The sequence below is a fragment of the Antechinus flavipes genome, chromosome 6 (assembly GCF_016432865.1).
Source record: "Antechinus flavipes isolate AdamAnt ecotype Samford, QLD, Australia chromosome 6, AdamAnt_v2, whole genome shotgun sequence".
Lineage (NCBI taxonomy): Eukaryota > Metazoa > Chordata > Mammalia > Dasyuromorphia > Dasyuridae > Antechinus > Antechinus flavipes.
The window spans coordinates 257,481,450-257,507,858 of NC_067403.1; the positions used below are offsets into that span (position 1 = coordinate 257,481,450).

The 26,409-nt window shown below is 66.7% G+C and overlaps 2 protein-coding genes across 9 annotated transcripts; both read left to right on the forward strand.

Annotated features, from left to right (window-relative positions):
• The first annotated feature begins 614 nt into the window (after positions 1 to 614).
• Positions 615 to 7,655, forward strand: TBC1D10C (TBC1 domain family member 10C). 4 transcript variants are annotated; one of them, XM_051966561.1, is made up of 10 exons: positions 615 to 739; positions 1,004 to 1,176; positions 2,011 to 2,110; positions 2,819 to 2,926; positions 3,264 to 3,370; positions 3,648 to 3,762; positions 4,041 to 4,106; positions 4,291 to 4,480; positions 6,344 to 6,498; positions 6,784 to 7,655. In XM_051966561.1, exons 2-10 carry the CDS (start codon positions 1,019 to 1,021, stop codon positions 7,123 to 7,125), a joined length of 1,341 nt encoding a protein of 446 aa, XP_051822521.1. In that variant the 5' UTR covers positions 615 to 739; positions 1,004 to 1,018; the 3' UTR covers positions 7,126 to 7,655. The 4 variants fall into 4 exon arrangements, with proteins under 4 accessions (XP_051822521.1, XP_051822519.1, XP_051822520.1 ...); XM_051966559.1 differs by having other exon boundaries at positions 721 to 825; XM_051966560.1 differs by lacking the exon at positions 615 to 739 and adding an exon at positions 740 to 825 and having other exon boundaries at positions 969 to 1,176.
• A 5,044-nt stretch (positions 7,656 to 12,699) lies between these two features.
• On the forward strand, positions 12,700 to 25,997 carry CARNS1 (carnosine synthase 1). Of its 5 annotated transcripts, none has more exons than XM_051966550.1 (10): positions 12,720 to 12,991; positions 14,069 to 14,087; positions 15,682 to 15,943; positions 16,576 to 16,665; positions 17,323 to 17,810; positions 18,713 to 18,917; positions 20,038 to 20,102; positions 20,882 to 21,113; positions 21,643 to 21,923; positions 23,103 to 25,997. In XM_051966550.1, the coding sequence occupies exons 2-10, from the start codon at positions 14,085 to 14,087 to the stop codon at positions 24,327 to 24,329; spliced, it is 2,853 nt and encodes a 950-aa protein (XP_051822510.1). In that variant the 5' UTR covers positions 12,720 to 12,991; positions 14,069 to 14,084; the 3' UTR covers positions 24,330 to 25,997. The 5 variants fall into 5 exon arrangements, with proteins under 5 accessions (XP_051822511.1, XP_051822510.1, XP_051822506.1 ...); XM_051966547.1 differs by having other exon boundaries at positions 12,721 to 12,991; positions 15,667 to 15,943; XM_051966551.1 differs by lacking the exon at positions 14,069 to 14,087 and having other exon boundaries at positions 12,700 to 12,991; positions 15,667 to 15,943.
• Positions 25,998 to 26,409: the final 412 nt, after the last annotated feature.

The following is a 26,409-nucleotide window of genomic DNA, read 5'->3' on the forward strand; positions in this document are numbered from 1 at the left end:
TCAGCTGTGGGGATGGTGACCATAATGAGAATAAGGAGGATGACGACCCGGGGGAGGGGTTTTGCTGTGATGATGATGAAGACAAGGATGACAGTTTGGAGGAAGGCCAAGAGAAAAGGAGGAGTTGGGCCTGGAAGGAAGGGAGCCCGGAGGGAGCCCGGGGCTTGGGGGGCCGGAAGGAAGGGAGCCCGGGGCTTGGGGGGCCGGAAGGAAGGGAGCCCGGGTGCCCAGCCTGGCCCTATCAGCCACACTTCTCTCAGGAACCGGGCTTCATCCCTGAGTCAGCAGGGGGCGCACCAGGGGGATGTGCCGCTGAGCCCCCTCCCCGTGGGCCCGCCAGCCTGGCCGAGTCCCCTATGAGGAAGCCCCCAGATCTCCCTCAGCCCCACCGGTGTCTGTTCTGGCCTCGGGCCCATGAGTTTTAGGATTTAGAAGGATACAAACTGGGGGCGCTCCTAAGGCTGTGCACCCAGGCTTCCGCCAGGCCCCCCGACGTGAGGAAGAAGGGGAGATTCTGTCCTAAGGGAAGCAGAAGCAGCAGCGAGAAGGGCAGCCCTGGGGGGTGGGGGGGGAGGCGCAGGCAGGTGGATGTGGGGCAGGAAGGAGCCAGGGGCACAGGGGCCTCCACCCTCACTCCAGGGGCTCCCCAGCTCTATCTGATGCTAAGGAGGAAGTGATACTGGGGAGGAAGTGAGCGCCAGCACTGAGGTGAGGGGCTGAGCCAGGCAGCAAGACTGAGGTGAGTCAGCTGGAAGCTTCGCGGGGGATCCCAGGCTGGCCCAGGGAGGACGGGGATGACCACGGCTGAGGGGCTAGGGCCGTGAGGTGAGTCCACTGGACCTTGGGAAGAGGAGGAGGAGGAGGAGGAGGAGGAGGACTGCAGGAGGAGGAGGAGGACCACAGCAGGAGGAGGAGGAGGAGGACCACATTGAGGTCCTGGGGCAGTGGGAATAAGGGGCTGCCGGCAGGCCCACCGGGACCGCTGGCTTCGGATTCTTCGCAGGAGGGCTGGCGATCCATGGCTGCCGCCCTGGGGGAGGACCTGGCCCAGGCCCCCGATACCCAGGACGATTCCAGCTCACTTGGCTCAGACTCGGAGCTCAATGGTCCGGGGCCCTACCGCAGGGCGGACCGCTACGGCTTCATCGGGGGCGATGCCCAGCTCCCGGAGGCAGGGTGAGCGGGGGAGGGCGAGGCCTCGATCAAAGACCCCGGGGAAGGATGAGCCGGGATCGGGCGCAGGTCGGGTGTGATTCACCATCGGAGGCTCCAGGGTTGCACGTAATGCAGTAAAGGTTCCTCATGAGCCGGGGTTTGCAGAGCTTAGTGGGGATCAGGGCCAGGGGAGAAAGTCTCGAGCCCAGCAGAGGTTTGGGGAGCTGGGAAGGGGGGCTAGAGACGGGAAGTCGGGAGCACTTGGAAGGAACGTTCAGAGGTCACCCGGCTAAGGCGGTTACCAAGGGGGGCTTGGAATACGCCGCGGCCTCAGCTCTAAAATGGGGGGAGCCAAGCTCCAGGCCCCCTCCGAGGGGGGAGGGGTCATTGAAAGAGTAGCAGCCTCCGGGGGCAGGCAGAGTGGGGCTGGAGCTGTCAGGGAGATGGGCTCAGGGTGGGCTGTGGGCTGGTCCTACTTGGTGAGACAAGCGAAGGCCGAGCCACGGTACCCAGGGGCAGGGAACACGGTCCCCTCCCCGGGTTTGGCCAGTCCTAGAACCCGATAAGGTGGCGCCCGGGAGACTCCTCGGTGGGATGGGCCGGGAAGCGGGCAGCGCGCCCCTCCCCCTCCCCCCCCCCCCCACTGGCTGCCCGGCCCGAGCTCCCTTGGCCTCCGCTCTGAGGTGGCCCAGCAGGGAGGGGAACCTGCGCCGGAGCCCCTCCCCCTCCCAACCACACGCCAAGCCACATCCTTCCCATCACAGTGACAACAAGACAGACTCAGGTTACTGCCCCCTCCCCCAGCCGTGGGGCCGACAGTGACCGTGGGGGGGCCTGTCCTATCTGACCCCTCAGCCCAGGGCAGCCCCCGCTGGAGCTGATCCGGCAGCGAGAAATGAAGTGGGTGGAGATGACCTCTCACTGGGAGAAGACCATGTCCAGGCGGCCCAAGAAGGTGAGGGCCCCGCACTGGGCCGGGCCCGGCCACCCCGGAGGGAGGGGGCCTGCGCCACGTGGAGCCGCCCTTGCAATCTCAGGGACTCGGGGAGTCCCCGGAGAGTCACGGCCAGGGCACCGCGGCGGGACCCACGCCTAGCCCGAGACCCCGGGGGCCGCTCAGCTGCCCGGGCTCAGACTCTTTCCTGGGTCCCTTCTCTCTCGCATCCGTCCTCGAGGGCACCTCAGGGTCCCTCCCCCAGACTGGAAGTCCTTGCTCCAGCCTCGGCTTCTAGAGCTTTGTTAAGGCCTTTTCTTGCCTTAAAAGCACCGAGTCTGCCTGTGCTGGGTTAGACGGTCCCTGAGCTCGGGAGGAACCCGGACAAGAAGGGGGCGAAGACTCTGGTCCCGAGAGGCTGATGCACAAGTGCAGAGCTCGGGCTCAGGGGGCATGTTCATTTCCACCGGGGCCTTCTGGGGACCGGGATTAACTCAAAGGAAGTCGGATGTAAACTCCAGAATAGCTCATTTTTCGGGGGGGGGGGGCGGCTGACCCTGTTCTCTACGTGAAGAGCTCGTGTGTCCAGTGGCCCAGCCCCCCACCCCCCGACCCCGCCAGGCTTTGGGCCTGAAGCCGCTGTGGGGGAGGGGATGGAGAGGCTGAAACAGGCCTCCTGGGGAGGGGGGAGGGGGGGCGTCTGGTTGAGGACGGCCCCCTTGCCTGCAGGTGAAGATCCAGTGCCGAAAGGGGATCCCCTCTGCCCTCCGTGCCCGCTGCTGGCCCCTGCTTTGTGGGGCCCGAAGCCGACAGGCCCAAAACCCCAACACCTACCAGGTGAGGGTCTGGGGCCTCTGCTCCCCTTTCTGCCCCCCTTCTCCTCGTGGCTCAGCACCCCCCAACTCTGAGTTTATTAACAAGGCCACGGGAAGGAGGAAAGCTAGGGTACAGCGGTGCGGGCGACTGCTTTTCCTGAAAGTAACCGTTCCCCAAGCCCACCCGTCCCCACCTCCCAGGAGAAGTTGAGCCCAAAAAAGGGAGGCAGGAACCTCTTGGAGGCTTCCTGAGGAGCCCCCGGGCAGGAGGGGGCCGCTCCAGACCGTCCACTCCCAGCCTTCTGCCCCAGCCCTGTCTCGGCTCTTCCTTCCATGTGCCTGTCCCTCCTTAACCCCAGGAACTGGTCTCAGCCCCGGGGGACCCTCAGTGGCTGGAGACCATCGGCAGAGACCTGCATCGCCAGTTCCCCCTCCACGAAATGTTCCTGTCCCCCCAAGGTCATGGGTGAGAGGAATGATCCTCGGCTCTTCCGGCCGTGCGGGGGAGGGAGGGGGGCGCGGGGCTGGCTCCCTCGGGACGGGCCCGGGACCAGGAGGTGTCAGGGAGGCTCCAGGGGCGGTAGTTGGGGCTGCCCGCGCTCACTGACCATACCCTGCTTGTTTAAGGCTTGCCCGGGCCCGTCTGCTGCCTCCCTTGGGTCACAGAGCCAGGGCTGGGGGTCCTAGGCTGGCCTTGGAATCAGAAGGGGTCACTGGGTCCCTAACAGAGTTTCCTGACACAGGCAGCAGGGACTCCTGAATGTGCTCAAGGCCTACACCCTCCACCGACCTGAACAGGGCTATTGCCAGGCCCAGGGGCCGGTGGCTGCCGTGCTGCTCATGCAGATGCCCCCCGAGGTGAGCCTCCGACCCAGGGAGCCTCCCTTCCTCCTCCTCCTCATCCCTAATGAGCCCCCAAAGTCTCCCTACTAAATGAGCCCTCCCCCCAAGTCTAATGAGCTCCCATCCACAGTGAGTCCATCCCCCCCCCAAATGAGTCTGTCTTTCAGTTCTGAAGCTCATCATCCCTCCCTCCCCACCTGGGCCCAGGGAGTTCACCTCTCCTGCCCCTCCCCGAAATGCAAGCCCCCATTTTCCCTGTTCCTGCTTTTCCTCCCTAATCTCCTGCCCCCCAGGAGGCTTTCTGGTGTTTGGTGCAGATCTGTGAGTTCTACCTGCCAGGCTACTACGGACCCCACATGGTGAGTGACCCCCTGCCCGGGGGCCTCTGGGTACCTTGGCGGGGTCAGTGATCCTGCAGGAGAAGGGATAGGTCTGAGGACAAGCCTGGGGAAGGCGCCGGGGCCAGCCTGGGGAGGGGGAGGGGGTGTTGGGGGGCGACGGCTCTAGCCTGGGGCTCATCGGCCCCGCCTGGGCTGTCCCAAGGAGGCCATCCGGCTGGACGCCGAGGTGTTCTCGGCCCTGCTGAGCAAGCTGTGTCCGCGGATCCACAAGCACCTCCAGCAGCAGGGCGTGGGGCCCCTCCTCTACCTGCCCGAGTGGTTCCTCTGCCTCTTCGCCCGCTGCCTGCCCTTCGCCACCGTTCTGCGCATCTGGGACGCCTTCTTCAGCGAGGGTGAGTGGGCCCGAATGGGGCCGAGCGCGGCAGCCGCTGTCGGGGGCTCCCAGAGCGACGTGGCAGCCGCTGGTGGGGGCTCTCGGAGTAAGGGACCCACCCAGCCTCCACAAGGTCTCCAGGGCTAGGGAGCTCACTCCTCCATTCCACCTGAGCTCGGGGACAGCCAAGGATCCCGATGGACCTCAGTCTGTCCCCTCCTTCCACCCTGGGTCCCGCTTCCGCCTCGGGTGCTGAGCAGGGCTCATCCCTCTTCCAGATGGGGACGGCCAGCCCCAGCCCCCCAGCCCCGGTGCCCAGGGTCTGCCAGCGCGGACATTTCCTCTTAACGCGTGGCTGGGCTCGGGTCTGGGATGGTCCGATTTGGCAGGAACGGGAGGCCAGCAGCTCCGCCCCCTGCCCTGTGCGGGCCTTCCCACGTGCCGGCCCAGCGGCCGAGACCCGCACGGAACCAGGGAAGGCAGGGGCTCGCAAGGGCCTTCCCGGCTCTAAGGCTCGGGGCCCAAGGCCCGCACGGGGCAGTTATCGAACAAGGGAACTCTGTGAAGGTTCCTGTGCACACAAGTTAAAGCACAAAGCAGTGGCTGGAGCAGCATCTCTTCAGCGCTCCCCGGGTGCCGAGCACTGTGCTAGGCCCCGAGGGGGGAAGGAAGGAACAGGCTGTCCCTGAGGAGCTCCCGTTCTGCCGGGGGAGGGGGGGAGGGGCGGCACGTAAAACATCGATGCGTAAAACGGCCGCAGGATGGCTGGCCTGAGCTCCCGGCGCGAGGCTCGGGGCGCAGTCGGACTTAATGTTTATCGACTGACTGATGAGGAGGAGCTGGAACGGGGAGTGATGGGGGAGGCTGCCTGGAGGCTTGGTCAGGTTTGAGTCTGAAGGACTGGGGCGTCCTGGCTCCCGGGCCCTTCCATCAGCCCCACGCGGCATGGAGCCCAGACTTGCGAGCTCTTGGTGCATTCGGTTAGAAAGAGTCCGGAGACGCCCGGATCTGGCTCCCGCTCACTCCTGGGGGCACGGCCCGGGCCGGGGCAGTGGGGCCCCAACCGGTCCTCTCAGGGCAGGCAGCCGCCCTGGGCTCCATCCCCTTGGCCTTCCGGCGCCCCTGAAAGTGACCTTTGGCAGGGACTGGGGAAATCCAAGAAGGCTTCCTGAAGGAAGGGGCTCTCAAGTGAAGGCTGTGGGGTTCGAAGTAGCAGGGGCAGGGGGCTGGAGTGAGCCTGGTTGTGCGGCAACACGCCCGCGAGGTCCCAGAGGTGAGAGGCCGGCCTCCGGGTCTGGTCCCCAGGCTGCCTCCAGCCCTCACCGTTTAGCGCATCTATGGGTGTGCCGGGAGAGAAGCATTGGAGGCTGGCTCCTCCCCAATGCCGATGGCGGGGACGGCCGGAGCCAGAACCCGGACCTCCCGGGCCAGAACCGTGTCCGGATCCAACAAGAGCAAGTTGAGTGGGAAGAAACTTAAAGTCTGACACTCGGGTCCAAAAATCGACCCCCCCCCCCCCGGGTGAGGGAGGCACATTGGACAGGTTTGTCTGGAAAGGGACTGGGCGGCCTCAGTGGACCACAAGAGCTCAGCCACAGAAGTGGGTGTGGCCTGGGCCGCGGTGGACGGCAGGAATGGGCAGAGTCCCTCCCCTTCCGTCCCGCCAGGCTGCGGTCGGGCTACATGGTCAGCCCTTGGTCACGGCTCAGGAGGGCCAGGCGGGCCTGGGGGCCCTGACACCCGAGGAAGGAACGGGAAAGAGCGGGGGGAGGACGTGAGCTGTCCACGAGGTGGGCGTGACAGGGGCTTCTGGGAGGCCTTCGAGGCCGCGCTGGGCGGGGGTGGGCCGTGGGGGCTCCGCTGACGTGCGCTGTCTCTCCAGGGGTGAAGGTCCTGTTCCGGGTGGGGCTGACCATGGTCCGCCTGGCCCTGGGCACGGCCGAACAGCGCAGGTCCTGCCCGGGGCTGCTGGAGACGCTGGAGGCGCTGCGTTCCATCCCGCCGGCCCAACTGCAGGAGGAGCCCTTCATGGCGCAGGTGGGTGGTCGCCACAGCCCCCTCCCCAGGCGGAGGTGTCCCCTGCCCACCAGCCCAACCCAGCCCACCCTGACTCCCCAGCCCCCTGGATGCCCCCAACCCCTGGACCCCCCCCCGGCCCACCTGGACCCTCCTGGCCCACTCAGACCCCCCCCAGCCCGCCCAGACTCCCTAACCCACCCAAACCCCCCAGACCTTGGACCCCCCGGCCCACCCGGACCCCTCAGCCCGCCCAGATCCCCCTAGCCCGCCCAGGCCCCGGCCCTCAGCGAGCTGTCCCTGCAGGTTCACACGGTGGCTGTGTCAGAGCGAGACCTGCGGCGGGAGAGCCTCCTTCAGCTGGCCAAGCTCCAGCACGCCTCCCCGGAGCTGCAGCTGAGGCCCCAGGACCGCCTGCCCGGGGCCCCGGCCATCTTTGAGGCTCAGCAGCTGGCCGCCGCCAAGCCGCCGGGCCGGGAGGTCCCGCGCATCGTGGTGCACCCCCCGGAGGAGCCGCGGCCCCGGAAGAAGCCCCAGACCCGGGGCAAGACCTTTCACGGGATCCTGAGGCGACCCCGGGCTCCCCCGACGGAGGGCCCCTCCAGGAGCCACCGGGCCTCCTCCTCCTTCCTGGACACGCGGTTCTGAGAGGCCTCCTGGGAGGCTGGGGAGAGAGGGGACGCAGCGAGCTTCGAGGCTGCCCCACCGGCCTCCCTTCTCCGGACCCAGTGGCGGGAAGGCCACTTGTCTCCAGGGGCTGCGGGCCTGTGCTCCTCCTGCTCTTGGGGAGGACCGTCCCTGCACCCCTCCTCCCCTGGCTCCCCTCTGCAGCCTGGATCGGCCAGGGAGGCCCAGGCCCCAGTTCCGGCCCCTCCAGGTGGGCCTAGAGATTGGTCACAGGCAGGTGATAGTCACCGGCTCCAGCAGGAAAGGGTCTTTGTGCCCAGCGAGATTCTGGGGTTCTGCCCCTCGGGGCTCCATCGCCAGCCCGGACTCATCACCTCTGGCCCTGAATCGCCCGTGATGTCGGATCGGGCCCTTCTCACTCCTGGCCTCAGTTTCCCCTTCAGAACCGGGGGGAAGAGTTGGGCTGGCTCGGACCCAAGATGGGAGAGTGAAGGCCCGAGGCCTCTGGGACACGTGTAGGTGCTTAATAAAGGCTGGTTCCATTGGCCACACCGGGGGCGTGGTCCTTCTCGTGTTCCTTTGGAGGGGTCTCCACTTGGCCAGTGCAGCGAGGAGGGGTCTCTCGTGTTCTAGAATTTCCTCCCCCCAGGGAGCCTAGGTCCTGGCAGCGAGTTTCCTGGGCCGGGGGTTCAGGGGCCTTTGGGAGGCCAAGGGAGAAAGGGGAGGGGGAGAACAGCCGCCATGACGGCGCCCTGGCTGCTTTGGCGTTAGTGGGGCCTTCCCTCCTCACGTTTCTAGAGCCGACCACTGAGTAGGGAAGACTTGGGGCGGGACCGGGGCCCGGACCAGCCTCGGACGCCCTGGCTGTTAGCACTCCTGGGTCCTTCCACCTCTGGGGGTTTGGAGAATGAGGGGTTCAAGCTCGGCGAGATGGGACTCCCCTCCCCCACTGGTCACCCCCCCGCCCCGCCCCCTTGGGCCACCTCTGCCTGCTCCAGGCCCCGTGAGAGGCCCGGGGAGGAGGGCTCTGCTTGGGCCTCCTGTGCCCCCCTTCCCAGAAGGCCGATGTGGAACAGAGGCTCACTGTGTGAGAGACAAAGGAGAAAGGCCAGAAGCTGCCCCCTCCCCCACGTGCCCCCCCAGGGCGCTCGGGGCCTGCGGGGCTCTGCCGGGGAGGGCACCCCCAAGGTGAGCCCAGGGACTGCCCGGCGGGACGGGACTGGGCCCAGCGGCCGCCGCCTCTCCCTCCCCTGGCCTCGGCCGCTCCGGCCCTGCCTCTGCCCCTGGCCCACGCCGTGGGCTCCCACCAAGGTCATGGAAACCCTCGGAGTCCTCGCCCCTAATGGCCGCCTGGTCCCCCTGGGCCTCGTTAGGGCTCCTTGCGCCTTCGCCGTTGCCGAGGCAACGGGGCTGGTCCTTTGAGACCCGCTCCCCTCCCTCCTCGCCACCTGGGCCGGCCAGGCTGTGGGAAACGCCCCCCACTGGCAAGTGGGGAAACTGAGACCCGAGTCCTCCCGAAATCAGAGCCGGGTCAGACGGGGGAGGGGCAGCTGCTGCCCCAGCCCGAGCCGGGTGGGAGAGGCCGGGCGAGCCCAGAGACCGAGCAAGGTTCTTGCTTTTAATCTAAGTCTCTTCCTCTTTCACACACATTGCTTTATGAATCACGGTGGGAGAGAAGAAGCGGAGCGAAAGGGAAGAGGAGAGATTGGGGGGGGGGGGGCGCGAGCTGGCCGCCTCCGCGGCTCCCTCGGGGCCCAGGGCGTTCCGCCCGCTGGCAGGAGCCCAGCCCTCCCTCCTTCGCCCACGGTCGCCGTTCCCGGGCGCCCGGACACCGGTTCTGCTGCTTTGGTTCAGAGAGATCAAGTTTCTTTACTTCCCCCCATGCAAACAAGAGGCTAAGCTCTCTCCCCTGGGCCGGGCTGGCAGGCCCCGCTCTGGGCCTGGGAGATAAAGCGCAGCAGGTGGGGAAGCAGGGCCCCCTCCCCTAGAAAGACTCCCCTCTGCGGCGCTGTAACTAGGCCGCTGTGACCCGGGCTGGGTCCCGGGCGCCACAGCCCTGAGGGGGCTCTGACAACGCGTTGGGCCGGAAGCAGCAAAGCTGAGAATGGTGGTTAGCAAAAATAAGGAAAGCAGGAAGCTGCCGGGCTCTGCGCTCCCTCCCCCCGGCCTTCCCCCACACTGACCGGGAAGCATCCCGGGGTCTCACTGCCCGCCCCAATGAGCTCGTGTCCCGGCCGCGGACGCCACAGGCGCTGCTTCGGCTTTCGAGGCCCGAGGCCCAGTTTTGGGCGTTCTGATGGAGGGTCACGGGGGGGGGGGTCCCTCCCGCGCGAGGATTCCGTGACCAGCCGCCTGCATTTGGGGGGGCCGCGGCGGGCAGCCCGAGGGGCAATGGGACATCTCGGGGTCCCGCTTTCGGACAATCAGAAGGCGACGTGTGCCTCGGAGCAACGGGCCTTTTGGCAGCCCCAGTCCCTGCCTCCGGCCCCAGCTGAGAGGGCCGTGGGGAGCATCGAGCGTCCCTCCGTCTTCGGACGGCACGACAGGGATCCGGGGAAGGGCTTGTTCACGTAGCCCGGAAAGGTCAGCGGCCGCATCTGTCCGCCTGCCTGACGTCACCGGCCCCTCCGGGACTCTGTGTCCCGGCCTCCCGCCGGCCCGTGCACGACGCCTGACGCCTCACGACAGATGATCACCACTCGCTGGACAAACGCGCCTCTCACGCTCTCCTCTCACGCCTCTCACGGCTCCGCGGACGGCCCTTGCTGTCCTTGGATCTTTCCCTTCATTATCGAAGCTCCTCTCTCTCCGGGCACCCTCCCCTGACTGACCCACCGGCCGACCCCTACCCTCTGACCCGCTGGCTGCCCCCGACTATCTGACCCGCTGGCCGACCCCCACCACCTGACCCATCGGCCGACCCCTACCCTCTGACCCTCTGGCTGACCCCTGCCTGAGCCGGTCCATTTCCTCCTTGGCGCCTCGGTATAAACAGCGCCGAGGGCGGATCCCCGTGGACGCTGGCGGCCCTCCCCCGTCACACCGTCCGGTGGGTGCAGGCGAGCGCAGGGCCCCCGGGCAGGGACGAGCTCCCTTTCCTCCTCCTGCTGATGCTTGTTTCTGAATGAACGAACCGATGATGTGAGGCCGGAGGAGGCGGACGAGGCTCCCTCGGGGTGCGAGAGACAGAAGCACGGGGGCGGGCGCTGAGTGCCGGGAGGGCCGGAGGAGCCCCACGTCTCCCTTAGCGACGCGGGCCCTTCAGGGGGCCCCGGGGCACTGATGGAGCGGGTGGGCATAGAGTCAGAATCCACTTCCAGCCTCAGACCCTCATGGAACCTGCCTCAGTTTCTTCTTCTGCAAAAGGGGATGATGTAGGTGATGCCGTCTGCAAACCTTCCTGCAGACGCTAGTTCTTGTGACTGTTCCTTCTCCTCCTCCCTCCTGCAGGACAGAGCTCTGCTACAGGCGGCCCCTGGGCCCGGGGCTCTGGGGCTGCCACACAGGGAAGCCCCCCCCCCGACTCCCTCCCTCTGCTCCGGGGCTGGGCGCGCCCTGTCCCACGCCCCCCCCCAATACTCTGCCCACGAATCTGGGCCGAGCGACAGCTGCTGCCCCCTTCCGGGAAGGGCTTGGGGGGGGGGGGTGGGCAGCGAAGTGGCTGAGCCGGGCCTCCTTCCTCCCCACAGAGGGGCCCTGGCCGGGGCGGCCGACAAAGCCACAGCCTCAGCCCCTCTGGAACATCTTGGGGGTCCCAGGACCTCCCGCTCCTCCTCTGAGCAGGAAATGGAGGCCCAGGGGAGGCTGGGCCGGGGACAGCTGGCAACGGGACGTGCTTGGCCAGCTGACCGGAGCCCGGTTCTGGAGCCCGGTTCTGGAGCCTGGTTCTGGAGCCCGGTTCTGGAGCCTGGTTCTGGAGCCCCGGCAGGCAGCGCCGGCTGGCCCTCACCTGTCTCCAGCTCAGGAGGTAATCCGGCCCCCAGTCGTGCCCTCTGCCCTGCTCCAGCTCAGCCTCCGCCGTCATTTCCCTTCTGTCCCAGCACGAAGCCCACGAAGAAGACTCCCCGACAATCCAAAGTGCATTTATTAAGCACCTACTGTGTGCAGGCATTGTCTTAGATTTGGGGGGTGCAAGGGCACCCCCACGACGGTCCCTGCCCTCAGGGCGCTACGTTCCTCAGGAGCCACAGGGGACAGAAGGACGCTGGGCGGCAGCAGGGAGGCCCCGGCGGAGGGCTCCAAGAAGCCCAGGAAAAGCAGCGGATCCTGGGGGGCGTTTGCCGGAGAGGGAAAGGCTCGGGGAGCTGGCTGGGGGAAGGGGGAGCTCTAGGAACTAGCGCTCATAAAGCCGTGACCTCACCTGGCCCCCACACTCCCGGGACGTGGGCCTGGGATTCTCATTTGGCAGATGGTGAAACTGAGGCAGACCCGGCGGCCCAATTTTGACTGCGAGTCTGCAGCCGGATCTGAATCAGTTCTGCCTTTAAAGGCTGACTCAGTCCGAGGCTTTATCCGCCGGGGGAGATTGGCCCGGGGCCAGGAGGGGATCGCAGCCTGACCCGAGGGAGAGCTTTCTTCGGACAATTATATCTGCCCAAGGGCGGGGCGGGCTGGGAGTGCGGGGAGGGGGGCCCGAGGCTCTCGGACGGCACCTCCCTGCGCATTCCCCGCTCCCGGGCTGGGAGGGGTCTCGCTGCCCCCACAGGGGGCGCTGGCCGGCTCTGAGACGGGGCGTTCGCGGAGGCAGCACCACGGCCAGGGCCGGGCGGGGTGGGGGGTGGGGGGGAGCTCTCCGGCCCGACGGCCTCTCTGGGCATTCCCCGCTCCCGGGCTGGGAGGGGTCGCTCTGTGGGCCGGCTCTGAGACGGGGCGTTCGCGGAGGCAGCACCACGGCCAGGGCCGGGCGGGGGGAGCTCTCCGCTCCGACGGCCCCTTTCCCCTCCGACGGCCCCTTTCCGCAGCGGCCCTGGGGAGCCGGCCCGGCCGCCTGGGGCCCGTGTTTGTGCCAGGCTCCCGCGCTGTCTCTGCGGGCCTCCGGCCAGAGCGCGGTTTCCATAGCGGGGCCCGCGGGGAGCGGGAGCCGCCTCGTCTCCGGGGCTCCGGCCGCCCGGCCCGAACAATGTGTCTCTGTCCCCGAGTCCCTGCCTGGGGGGGCGGGGGGGCGGGTCTGTACCAGGCGCTCGCTCTCCCCTCTCCGGGCCCGGTCCCTCCGCAGCTCAGTGAGTGTCCCATTCATCTCCCCTCCCCCTCCCTCCTCCCCCTTTCCCTCCTATTGTGGCGCTTTGGGTGGGACTCGGTGGCATTTTTGTTTCTTTTCTTTTTTTAATTCTCTTATCTCTGCATTTCCCTTCTGCCTCTGCTTCCCCCTTTCTGACTTTTGTCTTCTCTGTGTCTCTCTGTGTCTCTCTTTTCTCCGTCTCTCCTCTCTATCTGTTTCCTCTCTGTCTCTGTCTATCTCTGTTTCCTTTCCGTCTCTCTTTTCTCTCTGTGTCTCTGTCTGTCTCTGTCCCCCTTCCCCGTCCCTCCCCCTCCCTGTTTTTCCCGTCTCCGGGCTTTTTCTGCGTGGGTTCTCCTCCCCACCCCCACCCCCCCACCTCCCGCCCGCGTCTCTCCCTCTCCCTGTAACTTTCTCTGGCTCTGCCCGCCGGCGGCGGCGGCGGCGTCGGGCCCGGGGCAGCTCCCGCGCATCCCTCCCCGCGCCGCGCTCTCTCGGTGCCCCGCCCGCAGCTCCCTGGCCCCGCGGGACCTGAGCCCTCCCCGCCCTCCCTGGCACTGGGCATGCCCCGAGCCGGGGCTATATAAAGCCCGGGCGCCTCTAATCCCCGTACACTGGTACGAGCCCAGGCCAGCCCTGGCCAGCGAGCCGCGCCGCCCCCTGCTCACCCAGGTACCCCCGCGCCCCTGCTCGCGCGGGGCTGGGGAGCGCGCGCCCCCGGGGGCTGGCGAAGAGGGGAGGGGCGGGAGGGGGAGGGCTTGGGGGGGGCGGCCGGGGCAGGACGGGAGCCAAGGGCTGGAGGTGGGGGAGGCTCGGCAGCGGAGGCTCTGCCTTCCCGGGGCCCAGAGAGCAAGGCTAGAGCCCCTTGGAGGAAGCGGCCTCGCCCTCGGCCGGAGCCCCGGCCCTCCGGCGCCCCCACTTCCAGAAGTGACTGGCCCTTTGAGCCAGCCCAGGGTCAGGTCTACGGCTCTGCCAAACGGGGACCCAGAAGTCCTCGGCTCCCAGCCCAGTCACCTTCCCCGGTGCTCTGCAGAGGTCACCACTGATGTCCAGGTCCCTAGATGCTCTGCTCCCCCTTTCCGAAGGGGTTTCCCAGGCTTGAAAAACGCCCCTCAGCCCGCGCCTGGCTGTGGCCCCGGGGCTGGGCAGCAGTCTGGGACTGGAGAGGCTTGTGCCAGCCCCGGAGCCCGCACCTGGCATCCGGGCACAGAGCTAGCGGCTTCAGGGCTTGGAGGGCCCGGCGGGTGTGGGCCGGGTTCCCGTGGGCCGGAAACGCCGTCCGGGGCCCCTGGCAGCCGGTCGCCCCTGGCTGCGCTGCCCCTCTGCCACCCTGGGCCGTGGCCCTGGGCTGCTCGGCTCTGGTGACAGGGGACGCCGCGGTATCCTCCGCAGCGGCAAAATCACTCCAGCCGCCAGCCCCAGTGGGGGCCCAGCCCCCCTGCCTCTGCCCTCTGAACTCTGGGCCACATCTCAGCCTTTCAGGGTTCTGGGGAAGGGGGAGAGAGATTGGGGGGCAGGAGGGGCAGAATCACTCCAGCCGCCAGCCCCAGTGGGGGCCCAGCCCCCCTGCCTCTGCCCTCTCTCAGCTCCCGGCCACATCTCGGCCTTCCAGGGTCCCGGGGAAAGGGGAGAGATTGGGGGGCAGGAGGGCAAACGGGAGGGGCAGAGGCTCTCCTTTGGCCCTCAGGAGCTGGGGGCTGCACACACTCACTGGAAACCCCCTCCCCCTGTCCCTCTTCTCTCTGTCAGCCTCTTCATCTGCAAGATGGTGAGTCCACTTTCTCCCTCCCTCCTCCCCGGCCCCCTCCCCAAACCCCACACATCTGGGGCACCGGAGGTGGCCCCCACTCCTGCCACGGCTGGGACTCGGCTCCGGGACGGCTTCCTCCGCCTGAACCCTAATGGCGATTTCCCCCAGACCGCCGTGCCTGGCAGAAGGGCATCGGGGCCATTCTGTGCCATCAGCCTCCTGCTCCTGGTGGGAGGGACGGGGCAGGGTGTGATGTTCCCGTCTCATGTGGAGCCCGGAGTGGGGGGAGCAGCCGGTCACACGGGCAAGAGCCGGGGGAGAGCAGGGCCTGGCTTCTGGTTCCAGAGCAGGGACGAGACCCTTCTAGGCTTCCAGTCCAGCTCGTCACTGAACAGAGATACCCACAACCCCTCTGACTTGCAGACTTCCGGGGACGGGGAACTCGCTACCTGAGGAAGCGATCTCAGGGCGGCTTCGTTGGCAGGGAGTTTCCTCTGCCTTCTAGGCCTGCCCTCTGGGCCAAGCCCGGCCCTCCTGAGCCCTGGCCGCGGGCAGGGACGGCCTTGCTCAGGTGCCCGGGGAGGGGGAAAGCGTGCTGGGCTTGGTGCTGGAAAGATCGGGTTTCAGATGCCAGGAGCTGCCATCGCCCCGGCCTGGCAGAACCGAGGCTGGGAGGTGGCTCCGCTGGGGCACCTCCCTTCCCTCTCGTACCTCAGTTTCCTCATTTGTGCCCCTCCCGAGGCTGAGCGAGGCCCTTCCCATGAAGCGCTTTGCAGACCTGAGACGGCTGGGCCCGGGTCGCCACCGCCTCGGACCCGGGCCTCCGGGGAGTCTCAGAAGCCCCTGAGCCCTCACTTCCCAGAGGAGGAAACGGAGGCCCAGAGTGGCGCCGGCTGAGGCCGCCCGGTGCGGGGATGGCCCGGGACTCGTGTCGGGGAGGCGCCGTCCCCGCTCCGACCGTGGGCGAATATCGGGGGCGGGATGTGAACCCGCCTCCCGCCCGGGCCTCCAGCCGCCCAAGCTGCCTCTCGGAGTTCAGTAAAAGCCTCCCCGAATTTAATAAGAGTAATCCAGTAGTCAGTTAATTAATCCCCAACCCAGTAAGAACATCCCTGGTGCCGCCCACCTTCCTGGGGGAGCCAGTCATGGCGGCAGGCCCCCTGCTTTTCCCTTTCCCCCCGGGAGGTCGCCGGGCACCCCGCCGGGGAGAAGGCCAGAGAACCTTTCTTTGGCCGCTCCCTTCTTACATGCTTGACACCTTGTGGGCCGGACCCCGCCGCTCCCTGCCTCAGTTTCCTTCTCTGTAAAATACTGACGTTGGCGCCCATAGCCTCGAAGGCCACTTCCAGCCCTCCCCCTGATCCCAGAAAGCCCCAGTGCGGGCCCTGCTCACAGCGGGCGCCTGCACATGTTCGAAGGCCGCTTTCCCCGCGCTCCCGGACGCCCGGGCCGTCCCCCGCCTCCACAGCGGGCCGGGCGCTGTCCAGCTGACACTCCTCCTCCGGGATCCCGATCCACGCCCTCCTCGGGGTCCCCGTCCCCCCTTTCTGCCTCTCTCTGCCCCCCTCCCCCCCAATCTGAACCTCTCTCCCTCAAGCTTTCCTTCGGTCAGATGCGCCCAGACCTGGCCCGGCCCGTGGCCGCCAAAGACCCGGAGGACGAGGGCTGCGGGGAGCAGCACGGGGACCCGGAGCTGCCTCCCAGGGGGCCCCTGCTGGGCTCCTGGCATCAGGACGTGAACCTGGCTTGTAAGAGCTGCCCCGAGGAGGGCGCGTCCCGGGCGTGGACCACCTTCTACTACGACCTTTTACAGAGCTGCCTGCAGCAGGCCGGCCTGCCCGAGACGGGGGACCGCAGCCTAGCGCCTCGCCCAGGTGAGCCTCCCGAAGCTGGGGGGGCCGGGGGGGCCGTCACCGGCCAGACCTGGGCCGAGGGACGGGAGCAGGCCCCAGCCAGGCGGCAGGGCAGGGGCAGTGCCCACACACCGGCAGCTGGGGAAGCTGCTGCCGCCCCCTTCCTACTGTAGCCTCTGTCTTCCGCTGCCAACTTCCCATAGTAGCCTGGGTGCCCCGTTCTCTCAAGAACAGGGAAGACAGAGCAGACAGGATGAATGGGCACAATACAGTGAAAGGCTGGGGTGGCATGAGTGGGCATAATACAGTGAAAGGCTAGGTGGCACACTGGCATGGGTGGGCATAATACAGTGAAAGGCTGGGGTGGCAGGCTGGCATGCATAGGCATAATACAGTGAAAGGATGAGTGGCACGCTGGCATGCATGGGCATAATTCAGTGAAAGGATGAGTGGCAGGCTGGCATGAGTGGGCACAATACAGTGAAAGGATGAGTGGCAGGCTGGCATGTGGGCACAATACAGTGAGAGGCTGGGTGTAGGCTGGCATGTGTGGGCACAATACAGTGAGAGGCTGGGTGCAGGCTGGCATGGGTGGCGGGGTGAGGGACGGCAGGGGAGCCAGCAGAGAGTGAAATCGCTCCTTTTCTCCCGAGGCTGCCCCGGGGCCGAGGTGACCATGTGCATTCTGGGCTCTCCCAGTTCCTTCTTCTCCGTGCTCCTGGAGGGCGGGGCCCAGAGCCCAGGTAGGTGGGAGTGTGCCAGGCTGCTCAGGTCAGGGAGCCCTGCCCGGCTCTGGGCACTCAGCCCCGCCCCCTCAGCCCACTCCCGCGCCATACCTGACCTATGGAAAGGGCAGCAGAGCCGCGGCCGCTGCCCAAAATACCCGAGCCAGGCAGCTGCTGGGCATTCCTGAGCAGACAGCTGGGGATTCCTCCCCGGGGGCGGGGCGGGCCCGGGCAGGGGGAGGAGGCCAGGGTCAGGCTGGGGGGGCCGGGCCTGGGCAGGGTGGGGGAGCGGGCCCGGGGGGGGCAGGCCTGGGCGGGGGGCAGGGAGGCCTTCCTGAAGGGCCCCCAGCTGACATGCCCTTTCCCTCCTCAAAGCCTTGGGCTCAGGGGGAGAGAACTGGAGAGCAATCCTAGCTCTGGCAGCCAGGTTTATTAAGCGCCCACTGTATACCAGGCACCGTGCTAAGTGCAGGATATAAAGGGGCAGAAACGGCCGGCTCCCCTCCAGGACGAGCTGGAAGCAGCGCACGTGGTGCCGCCGGGCAGAAGGCATTCGTGCAAACTCTGGGGGGGGACACGATAAGCCTCGACTTTCCCACCCGTAAAGCCGAGGAGCTGACCCAGCTGGTCTCCGGCTCCCCCTCCCCACCCTCCTCTCCCCTCCTCTCCTCCCAGGAAACTCGCTGCTGTGTCTCTCTCCATCCTGGCTGAGCAAAGTGCCCGTGGCCGGAAAGCCGGGGGACGCGGCCCTTCTGGTCTCCAAGGCCGTGGCCTTCTACCCGGGGGGCCTCTCCTTCCTGGAGGAGTTCGCCCCCCCGAGGCGCGTCACCTACTTCCTGGGGGAGCTGGGGCCCAGGGCCGGCCGGGGCCGGGAGGCGGCGGAGCTGAGCCGGGACCTGGGCTGCCCCGCGGGGGGCTCGGCCGAGCTGGCCCGCCTCCTGGAGGACCGGCTGCTCGCCCGGCAGCTCCTGGCCCAGAGCGACAAGGTGGCGGTGCCCGCCACGCTGGCCCTGACCTACAAGCCCCCCCAGCAGCTGCGGGGCCAGGCGCGGGCCCAGAGCCTGTGGCGGGTGGAGCTCAGCGACAAAGAGGGGCAGCGGGGGCTGGTGGAAGAGGAAGTGGAGACCTTCCTGCGCCTGGGAGCCCTGGGAGAGGCCCGCCAGGTACCGGGGATGCTGGGATCGGGGATGAGAGAGAGAGCCTGGGGAGGAGAGGATGCAGGGAGGAGAGGTCGCGGGCAGGGGGACCTGGCGCACGCCCATCTAGCGGCAGCCCCGCAGCCGGGACCCCCGGGGGCCGGGCACTCTGCCATGCCCCCGGGACGAGAAGGGCTCCCCGGTAACAGCGGGACACAAACCTGTGCACGAGGCGTCTGGGGGATAAATGAGTGGGGGGGAGCGTGGCGGGGGGAGACCGGCAACGGTTCTGCAGGAGGTGGGAGGTGCCAGGGGCAGCCCCTGTAAGATGGAGGGCGGGTCTCCAGGGCTCCTTTCCCAACCCCAAGTTTAGGAGCCTTTGACCTTCCCATGTGTCTGGGGTGGCGTTCAAGGAAGGGCCGGGCCCCCCAATCCCAGACTGAAGTGAGCCCAGGGAGCTTGAGGCTCAAAGAGGGAACTGCCGGGCTTTTAGTGCCCAGAAGCCAAGAAACCCATGGGATGGCTGCCAGTCGGTAGCCATCGCGATCGTAGGAGGAGGCAGGATGGCCCAGTGGAGAGAACACTGGATGAGAGTCAGGAACACCTGGGTCTCCCCTGGTTAATGCGAGACTCTGACAAACTCAGAGTAAGGTAAAGTGCAGGTAAAGTGCAGAGGAGCTCAAGATCTGGGTTCAAATCCTGATTCTGCTGTTTAAGTGCTCTGAGACTCAGTTTCCTCATCTGTAAAAATGAAAGCGTCGGGTTTCCTCCGGCCCTGGGTGCACCCGCTCGGTCGTTACCAGCGCCGCTGGGGTTCGCTTCAGTCTGGCCGTGAGGTCTTGGAGCCCTACTCTGCGCAGAGAGGAAGGGAGGCCGGAGGGCAGGGCAGGAGGTCCGGGCCCCTCCCTGACGCCCGCCTGTCCCGTTAGGTGGCAGTGAAGCCCGGGGGCTGGCGCTGGCGGGGGTCCCGGGCCATGAGCCTGCACCCGAGGTCCGAGCCGGAGGCCGTGGTGCGAGCCGTGCTGGCCCTGCTGGAGAAGCTGGAGGAGGAGGAGAGCGTCCTGGTGGAAGCCGTGTGTCCCCCGGCCCACGTCCTGCAGCCCGACGCCCCCGGGAAGCTCGCTTCCCAGCCAGGTGAGAGCCGAACCGGGCGCGGCGGGGCTCCTCTCCTCGGCCCGCGGCCTCACACCCGCCTCCGTACCGCTGCAGAGGCCCGGCCCCGGAATCCGAGGCCCCCGCTCTAGCCCTGGCGTCCTGCCTCGTCGAGGGGCACTCCCCCCATCCCCAGGACTGTAAATCCCTGTCATAGTCACAGAGCGCCGAGTTCAAATCCCAACTCAGGCACTTGCTACCAGGTTTGGCCATGGAGAGATCACGATGGCTCTAAGAGCCTCAGTTTCCTCATCTGCAAAAGGGGGGACACTTGCCTACAAGGTGGTGTAATGAGTGGATGGGGTGCTGGCCTTGGAGTCAGAGCTTGCCCCTGCCACGTCTAGAACATGGATAGTTCTGAGTCCCAAGGGACGAAGACCAAGCCGCCAGTGGGCTGCGATCTACCGTGGGGGAGGGAGAACCCACACCGGAATTCCTGTTTACCCAAACAAAAACAGTAAACCTCTCAGGTCTGAATAGGGAAGAAGAAAGTATATTGGACCTCCAGGGGCATTGTGGGCATCTGGCAGGTCTGTCTGGGGCAGCCACCAGGTTTGTCTGGGGCATCCGGCAGGTTTGTCTAGGGCAAGTCTGTCCAGGGCAGGTCTGTCCGGGGCAGGTCTGTCCGGGGCAGGTCTGTCTGGGGCGTCCGGCAGGTCTGTCCGGGGTGGGTCTGTCCAGGGCAGGTCTGTCCAGGGCGTCTGAAGGTCTGTCCGGAGCGGGTCTGTCCGGGGTGTCCGGCAGGTCTGTCCGGGGTGGGTCTGTCCGGGGCGGGTCTGTCCGGGGCGTTGACAGGTCTGTCCAGGGCATCCGACAGATCTGTCCAGGGTGGGTCTGTCCGGGGCGTCCGGCAGGTCTGTCTGGGGCGGGTCCGTCCAGGGCATCCGACAGGTCTGTCCGGGGCGGGTCTGTCCAGGGTGTCTGGCAGGTCTGTCCAGGACGGGTCTGTCTGGGGCAGCCACCAGGTCTGTCCCGGGCGCCCAGCAGGTCTGTCTGGGGCAGGTCCGTCCAGGGCGCCCAGCAGGTCTGTCCGGGGTGTCCGGCAGGTCTGTCCAGGCTTTGCAGCAGCCTCGTTATTGAGGATCCTTCTTGTTTCTGCCAGAGCTGGCCATCCGGGCCTGTGCTGTCGTGTGCAGAACGCAGGGCGATCGGCCTCTCATGAGTCAGGTAAGAAAGGGAACCCGTCGTGGGCTACAGAAGGACCCCATATCCTCCAGCCTCTCAGAGCCCCTGAGGAGCATCCTAGGGCTGCTTGCCCACTGCTGCCCAGAGGAGAACCCCTGGGTCTAAGCAGACTCACCCAGGGCAGCTGGAGGATTAAGGGGGAGGACAAGAGGAAGCTTCAAGGCAGGGTTTGAACCCTCTGTCCAGAGGCCCTAGCTTTATCTCTGCTACTACTCCTTGTGACGAGAGGCTCTGCCTCGGTTTCCCTGTCTGGAAACAAAGAAATCGCCTTAGAAGGCTGCTGGGGTCCCTTTGGGCCCTAACTTTGTGAGTCTGGGTGTGGGCTGCAGGGGTCCCAACAGGCTCCTGATGGGAGGGGGGCCAAGGAGAATGGGCAGAGTCCCGCCGGGGGAGCTGGGCTGGAGGAGAGCCATCAGGCAGGGGCTGCAGGCTTGGGACAAAGGCCCGGGGGCCCATTTCCTCATTTTGTCAGTGGGAAACAACAGGGCAAGCGAGCTGCTGGGTCCGGGACAGAGGGAGGCCGGTGTGGCCACAGAGCTCACTTAAGGAAAGCCCCCGGAGCCGGGCATCAGACACTCGGGCCTTGAACGCCTGGACATTGGGGAGCCTGTTTCTGAGAGCAGGAATGGAGACGAGGTGCAGGGAGGGGCCCATAGGCCAGCCCCTGTTCCTCCCCCGCTCCCCCCCGGCTCCCGGTGGGCACTGGGAGAAGGCCCGGTCCGGGGCCCTCTGGGGCTGACGGCGCCCTGCCCGGCACCCAGGTGGTGTGCAGCGTGGGCCGGCCAGAGCAGCCCCTGCGGCACCAGGTGGCCCTGACGCAGAGCCTGGAGACTGCCCTGGCGGCCTGCGGCCTCAGCGAGCCCGCCACGGTGGAAGCGCTGCGGGGCCGCGTGCGGGAGGCCGCCGAAGCCGCGTTCGGAGCCGTGCTGGACTTCGAGGCGTCTCTGAGCCCTGAGCAGCGGGGCGGCCGCCAGGCGCAGACCGACGTGCTGGGTGAGTCCCGGGTCTTTAGCGCCCCCCGACGAGCTCGTGGAGTTTGGGGGAAACGGCAATGTCGGACCCACCTCCGTTCCCCTGACCCCGGGTCCTGGGCCACGTCCTTCAGGGAGAGCCTACGGGGCAGGTGGTTCCAGGGGGCCAGGATCTCCGCGCATGCGTTTTGGGGAGGGGCTAAGTGGGGTCTGTGGGCCCCCAAACGGGCACCTGGGACGCTCAGGCTGGGGCGGGGGATGGGGCAGGCCTCTATGCCTCCAGGCATGAGCCCGGCAGGAGGCGCATTGAGGTCCCGCCAGCCTCAGGGGGCGGCAGGTCCTGGGCTCTGGGGGTTGCCCCAGGCCCAAGAATCTGCGCCCTTTGACCCCATATTGGACTCCCGACCACTTCGGGGTGACGTCTAGGCCCGACTCCCAAAAGATCTCAGGCCCTCAGGGCTTGGCTGAGGCGTCCCGGGGCTCGACGCCCATATCTGAGGGAGATCCAGGGCGGCCCCGCCCCGCTGACCCGGCTCCTTCTGCCCCCAAAGGTGTGGACCTGGCGCTGACGCCCGTGGGTCCGGGAGGCTCCCTGAGCCCCGTGCTCCTGGAGCTCAACAGCTGCCTGTGCCTGGAGGCCTGCGGGCTCCTCGAGGGCCAGTGGAGCCGGCGGGGCCTGCGTTCCCAGTGGGCGGCCGCGGGGCCGCTGGTGGAGACCATGCTGCGGCGCTCGGCGCGCCACCTCATGGAGGGCAAGCACCTGCTGGTGGTGGGCGCCGGCGGCTACAGCAAGAAGTTCGTGTGGGAGGCGGCCCGGGACTACGGGCTCAAGGTGAGGGGGCGGGGCCCACGCAGGGGCCGAGCCAATGAGGGAAGGCCTGAGCGTGGGGGCGTGGTCAGAGCCTGGTCTCTACCGGTGCAGAAGGCTTGACCTGCAGGGCCACAGCGGGGGTCGCCGCAGGCGCGACAACAGAGGCGGGGGCGGGAGCCCTGGGCAGGGGGCGTGGCTGTCTCGACGTGGGCAGGACTTGAGAGAGGGAACCATCCCCCGGTGGTTCCGTTCAGTTTGCCAGACGGGCCGCCCGGGTTTGCCGGGCGCCAGGGGCTCCCCGTTCTCCCCCGGTCATTCCTCCGGGGGATGACCCATCCCAGAACTCCGAGCTGGCCCTCTCGCAGGAGGTGGGCACAGCGGGCGGCCAGAAGGGGGCCTCCCTGTGCCAACGAGTGACGCAGCTCCCGACCCCTGGGCTCAGCTCCCTGGGAAACAGGCTCCCTGGCGGGGGAGGGGGGGTACTGCCGTGGCACTGCGTGCCCAAGCACTGGGCAGAAGCGGCTTCCGCCCGCTGCTGGAAGAGGGACTTAGCTCGGCCTTCGAGGACTAGGCTAGAATCCCAGGGCTCCCGAGGGAGCAGCCTCAAAGGCATCCGGGGCCAACCGAGGCAGAACTCCCCGGGCTCCTCCAGTCCCGCTGGCACACCTCCAGGGCCGGGGAACTTCCTGCAGCAGCCCCCTCCACTGCGGCACCTCCCAGTAGCCCCCGGTTCCGTTCTCCCAGGACCAGCTGGGCAAGTCTATCCCACTGTGGCGATGACTGATATTTAAAATACCCCAAGCCGGCAGCCCTTCCTCCTGACCCACCCGGCCTTCTCTTCTTCATCCTTCATATGCCCAACTCTTCCAAACAATCCTTGTGGGTTATGGCTTCCAGAAGGAAGAGAGGAAGGAAACAAGCATTTATTAAGGACCTACTGTGTGCCAGGCACTGTGCTGAGTGTTTTATGAATAATATCTCATCTGATCCTCACCATAACCCAGGGAGATAGGTGCTATTACCCCCATTTTACAGATGAGAAAACCAAGGCAGAGTTTCAGTCACTGAAACTTGAGCTCAGGTCTTCCTGACCCCAGGGGCTCTATGAGCTGCAGCCGAGGCCCCTGCCCCGAGGGCCGTGGGCGGGACAGAGGGCCGGGCTGCCGGACCGCTCTCACTCTCCATCCCGTCTCCTCACAGCTACACCTGGTGGAGTCGGATCCCAATCACTTCGCCTCTCAGCTGGTGCAAACCTTCATCCACTTTGACGTGACGGAGCACCGGCGGGACGAGGAGAACGCGCGGCACTTGGCGGAGCTGGTTCGGGCCCGGGGCCTGCAGCTGGACGGCTGCCTCTCTTACTGGGACGACTGCCTGGTGCTGACGGCCCTGCTGTGCAAGGAGCTGGGCCTGCGCGGCTGCCCTCCGGCCGCCATGAGCCTGGCCAAGCAGAAGAGCCAGACGCAATCTCACCTGCTGCGCTGCCGCAGCCCGCGCTGGCCCGCCCCCTCCCTCTACGCCGTGCCCTGCTGCCCGCTGGAGGGCCCGGATGACGTGGAGCGCGCCGCGCGCGTGGTGCCCCTTCCCGGCGTCATGAAGCTGGAGTTCGGGGCGGGGGCCGTGGGCGTGCGCCTGGTGGAGGACGCCTCCCAGTGCCGGGCCCACTTCGCCAAGATCTCCCAGGACCTGCAGGGGGAGGCCGACCACCCGGGCATCGGGCTGGGCTGGGGCAACGCCATGCTGCTGATGGAGTTCGTGGCGGGCACGGAGCACGACGTGGACCTCGTGCTGTTCTCCGGGAGGCTGCTGGGGGCCTTCGTCTCGGACAACGGCCCCACGCGCCTCCCGGGCTTCACGGAGACGGCGGCCTGCATGCCCACGGGGCTGGCTCCGGAGCGGGAGGCCCAGCTGATCCAGGCGGCCTACCAGTGCTGCCTGGGCTGCGGCCTGCTGGACGGCGTCTTCAACGTGGAGATGAAGCTGACCGCGGCGGGGCCCCGGCTCATCGAGATCAACCCCCGCATGGGCGGCTTCTACCTGCGGGACTGGATCCAGGAGCTGTACGGCGTGGACCTGCTGCTGGCGGCCGCCATGGTGGCCTGCGGCATCCCGCCCGCGCTGCCCGCGCGCCCCAGGCCGCGGGCCTGCCTGGTGGGCGTCATGTGCGTGGTGTCCCAGCACCTGCAGGCGCTGAGCTCCACGGCCAGCCGCGAGGCGCTCCAGGCGCTGCACGAGCGCGGGCTCATCCGCCTCAACCTGCTGGAGGAGGAGCTGGTCCCCGGGGAGTACGAGGAGCCCTACTGCAGCGTGGCCTGCGCCGGCAGCAGCCCCGCCGAGGCCCGCCAGCGCCTGCTGGGCCTGTGCCAGGGGCTGGGCATCGACTCCCCGAACTACCCCGTGGCCCATTTCTTGTCCCATTTCAAATAGCAGTGGGGGCGGGGGGCGGGCAACGCCATCCTTGGCTGGGAGGGAAGAGAAGGGGGTGGGGCCCCAGGGTGTCCGTCAGCCCCGGGCAGGAGGCGGGGCTCTGCTGAGAGGCGGTGTCGGCCGGGAAGGGGCGGGGCGTCTGCTGGGAAGGGGCGGGGCCTCCGCAGAATCCGTCCGGGAGCTTCCCGGAGAAGATAGCGAGGGGGTGGGAAGCCGGAGGGCCTGAGACGAGAACGGGGCGGGAGGGAGAGGATCCCCGCTCCCTCCCAGCTGTGGCCGGGAGCGCGTCGGTGCGTGGCTCCGTGGCCAAGCCCGAGCCCATCTTTGCCTCCGAGACGAAAGTGGCGAGGGGATAGACAGATCCATCCCCCGCCCCTCCTAGTTCCCTGTCAGGGGATAAGATCGGGGGGTTGGGAGCCGGGCCTTGAATCCAGACCCTCTCTCGGCGGCCGCTGCGCCTGGCCACCCCCTCACCCACTGTCCCACCATCCCATCCCTCCTCCCGGGTCCTCCAGGCCCCAAGCCAGGGTCTTCCCGGGGCCTGAGGTGCACAACGCTTTCACTGGGAGGGAGGCAGCCATTAGCCCAGGAGCTGCCTTTACCTCTTTCCTTCCTGCAGCCTGAAATGAAGGCCCCCCTGCCCCTCCTTCCCATTCTCCAAAGCAGCAACCATCCAGTCTTCCCCGGCTACAATTCTCCTGGGCCTTGGGAGGGTGCTGCAGGGAATCATGGGTACTCTGGCAGAGACGCCTCTGGATCACAGAGAGGGTTCTGGGAGGAGAGGGGCAATGGCCCCTAAGCACCGAGTGGCTGTCAGCGATTAACACCCCCCCCCTCACTTAGGAACCCAGGGTTCCTTCCTTCTCCCCCTCCTGCTTTGGCCATCCTAGAAATCCACAGCATCTTGGTTTTTAAAGTCTTATCTTCAAGCCCAGTGTTAATGACCTGGCTGCCCACTGGGACCATCTCAGTTCCGAGGAGAACCCCTTCCCTGCTAAAAACCCCCTTATGGCTGCAGAGACCCTACGTGAACCTAATGGCTGCAGAGACCCTACTGAACCAACTGCTTCTCAGAGAGCCCAAAGTTCTAGGCTGGAAATAGGGCCCAGGCCAGTCCCTTCCTTTACTACGAGGCTCAGAGGGGAAGGGGCTAGCCCAGGGTCTTAGTTTAGGATTTAGCAGGAATCGACCTCCTACAGCATCTTATCCAACCCTCCTATTTTGCAGATGGGGAAACTGAGGACCAGAGGACAGGGCAAAGCTAACTAGGGACGTGGCTGGGTCTCCTAGCACAGGGCTTTAACCAGGCTGCCCTGTTCCCTTTCCCGGAGTATCCCCCCGGGCTCATCACGGTCCCAGTTCCTCTGGAGGGCCTTGCTCGCTGCCCTCCGCGCTAGTCCTAGGTTCGCAGAAAAGTTGGAGGCGGCCCTTTAAGCCACCGCCTCCGCTGGCTGGAAGTCTCCATGACGTCACCCCTTCCTTGGCAACGCTCCCAGCAGAGAAGACGTCAAGGGAGCCCTAGCGGGCCGGGGCCCGGGAGGACCACTGCGCCTGCGCCAACATCTCGGGTTGTTTATTTTATTATTATTTTTTTTTTAATTCTCTTGCTATTTCGCTCAGAGAAGAGTGCCTGGTAAATAAAGTCTCTGTGAAGGAGTCTCGTCCGGATTCTCACCGTCTCCAGAGCCCTCTGTCCGGCCCCAATCCACTTTCTTCTTCCGGGGCGGGGGGATGGGCAAGGGGAAGGCTGGACTGGGGCAGTGGCCGAGGGCCGCGTTCCCTGGCTTCTCGTGGGACGGGGCGGGGGACCCGAGGCTGGTGCTCTGAGGAGCTGGAGCCAGCGAAGACTGATTTTATACATTTTTGCAGGGAAGTGGCTCTATCGTTTTTTATATTTTTAATAACAGCCTTTTATTTTTCAAAATACGTGCAAAGGTCGTTCTCGACATTCACCCTTGCAAAACCTTGCGGGCCATATTTTTCTCCCTCCCTCCCCTCCCCCCCCATCTGTCCCCTCTCCTGGACAGCAAGTAATCCGATTAGATTAAATATGTTCCCACAGTTATCGGGCTGCACGAGA

What these genes read in the sequence shown, in the direction of transcription:
- TBC1D10C (XM_051966561.1), top strand. Translation starts at nt 1,019, where the DNA reads ATGGCTGCCGCCCTGGGGGAGGACCTGGCCCAGGCCCCCGATACCCAG. An exon ending in AAAACCCCAACACCTACCAG is followed by an intron (nt 2,927 to 3,263) that starts GTGAGGGTCTGG and finishes CCTTAACCCCAG; the next exon opens with GAACTGGTCTCAGCCCCGGG. An exon ending in GCTACTACGGACCCCACATG is followed by an intron (nt 4,107 to 4,290) that starts GTGAGTGACCCC and finishes GGCTGTCCCAAG; the next exon opens with GAGGCCATCCGGCTGGACGC.
- CARNS1 (XM_051966546.1), top strand. Translation starts at nt 15,478, where the DNA reads ATGTTCGAAGGCCGCTTTCCCCGCGCTCCCGGACGCCCGGGCCGTCCC. An exon ending in GAAGCTCGCTTCCCAGCCAG is followed by an intron (nt 18,918 to 20,037) that starts GTGAGAGCCGAA and finishes TGTTTCTGCCAG; the next exon opens with AGCTGGCCATCCGGGCCTGT. An exon ending in ATCGGCCTCTCATGAGTCAG is followed by an intron (nt 20,103 to 20,881) that starts GTAAGAAAGGGA and finishes CCCGGCACCCAG; the next exon opens with GTGGTGTGCAGCGTGGGCCG.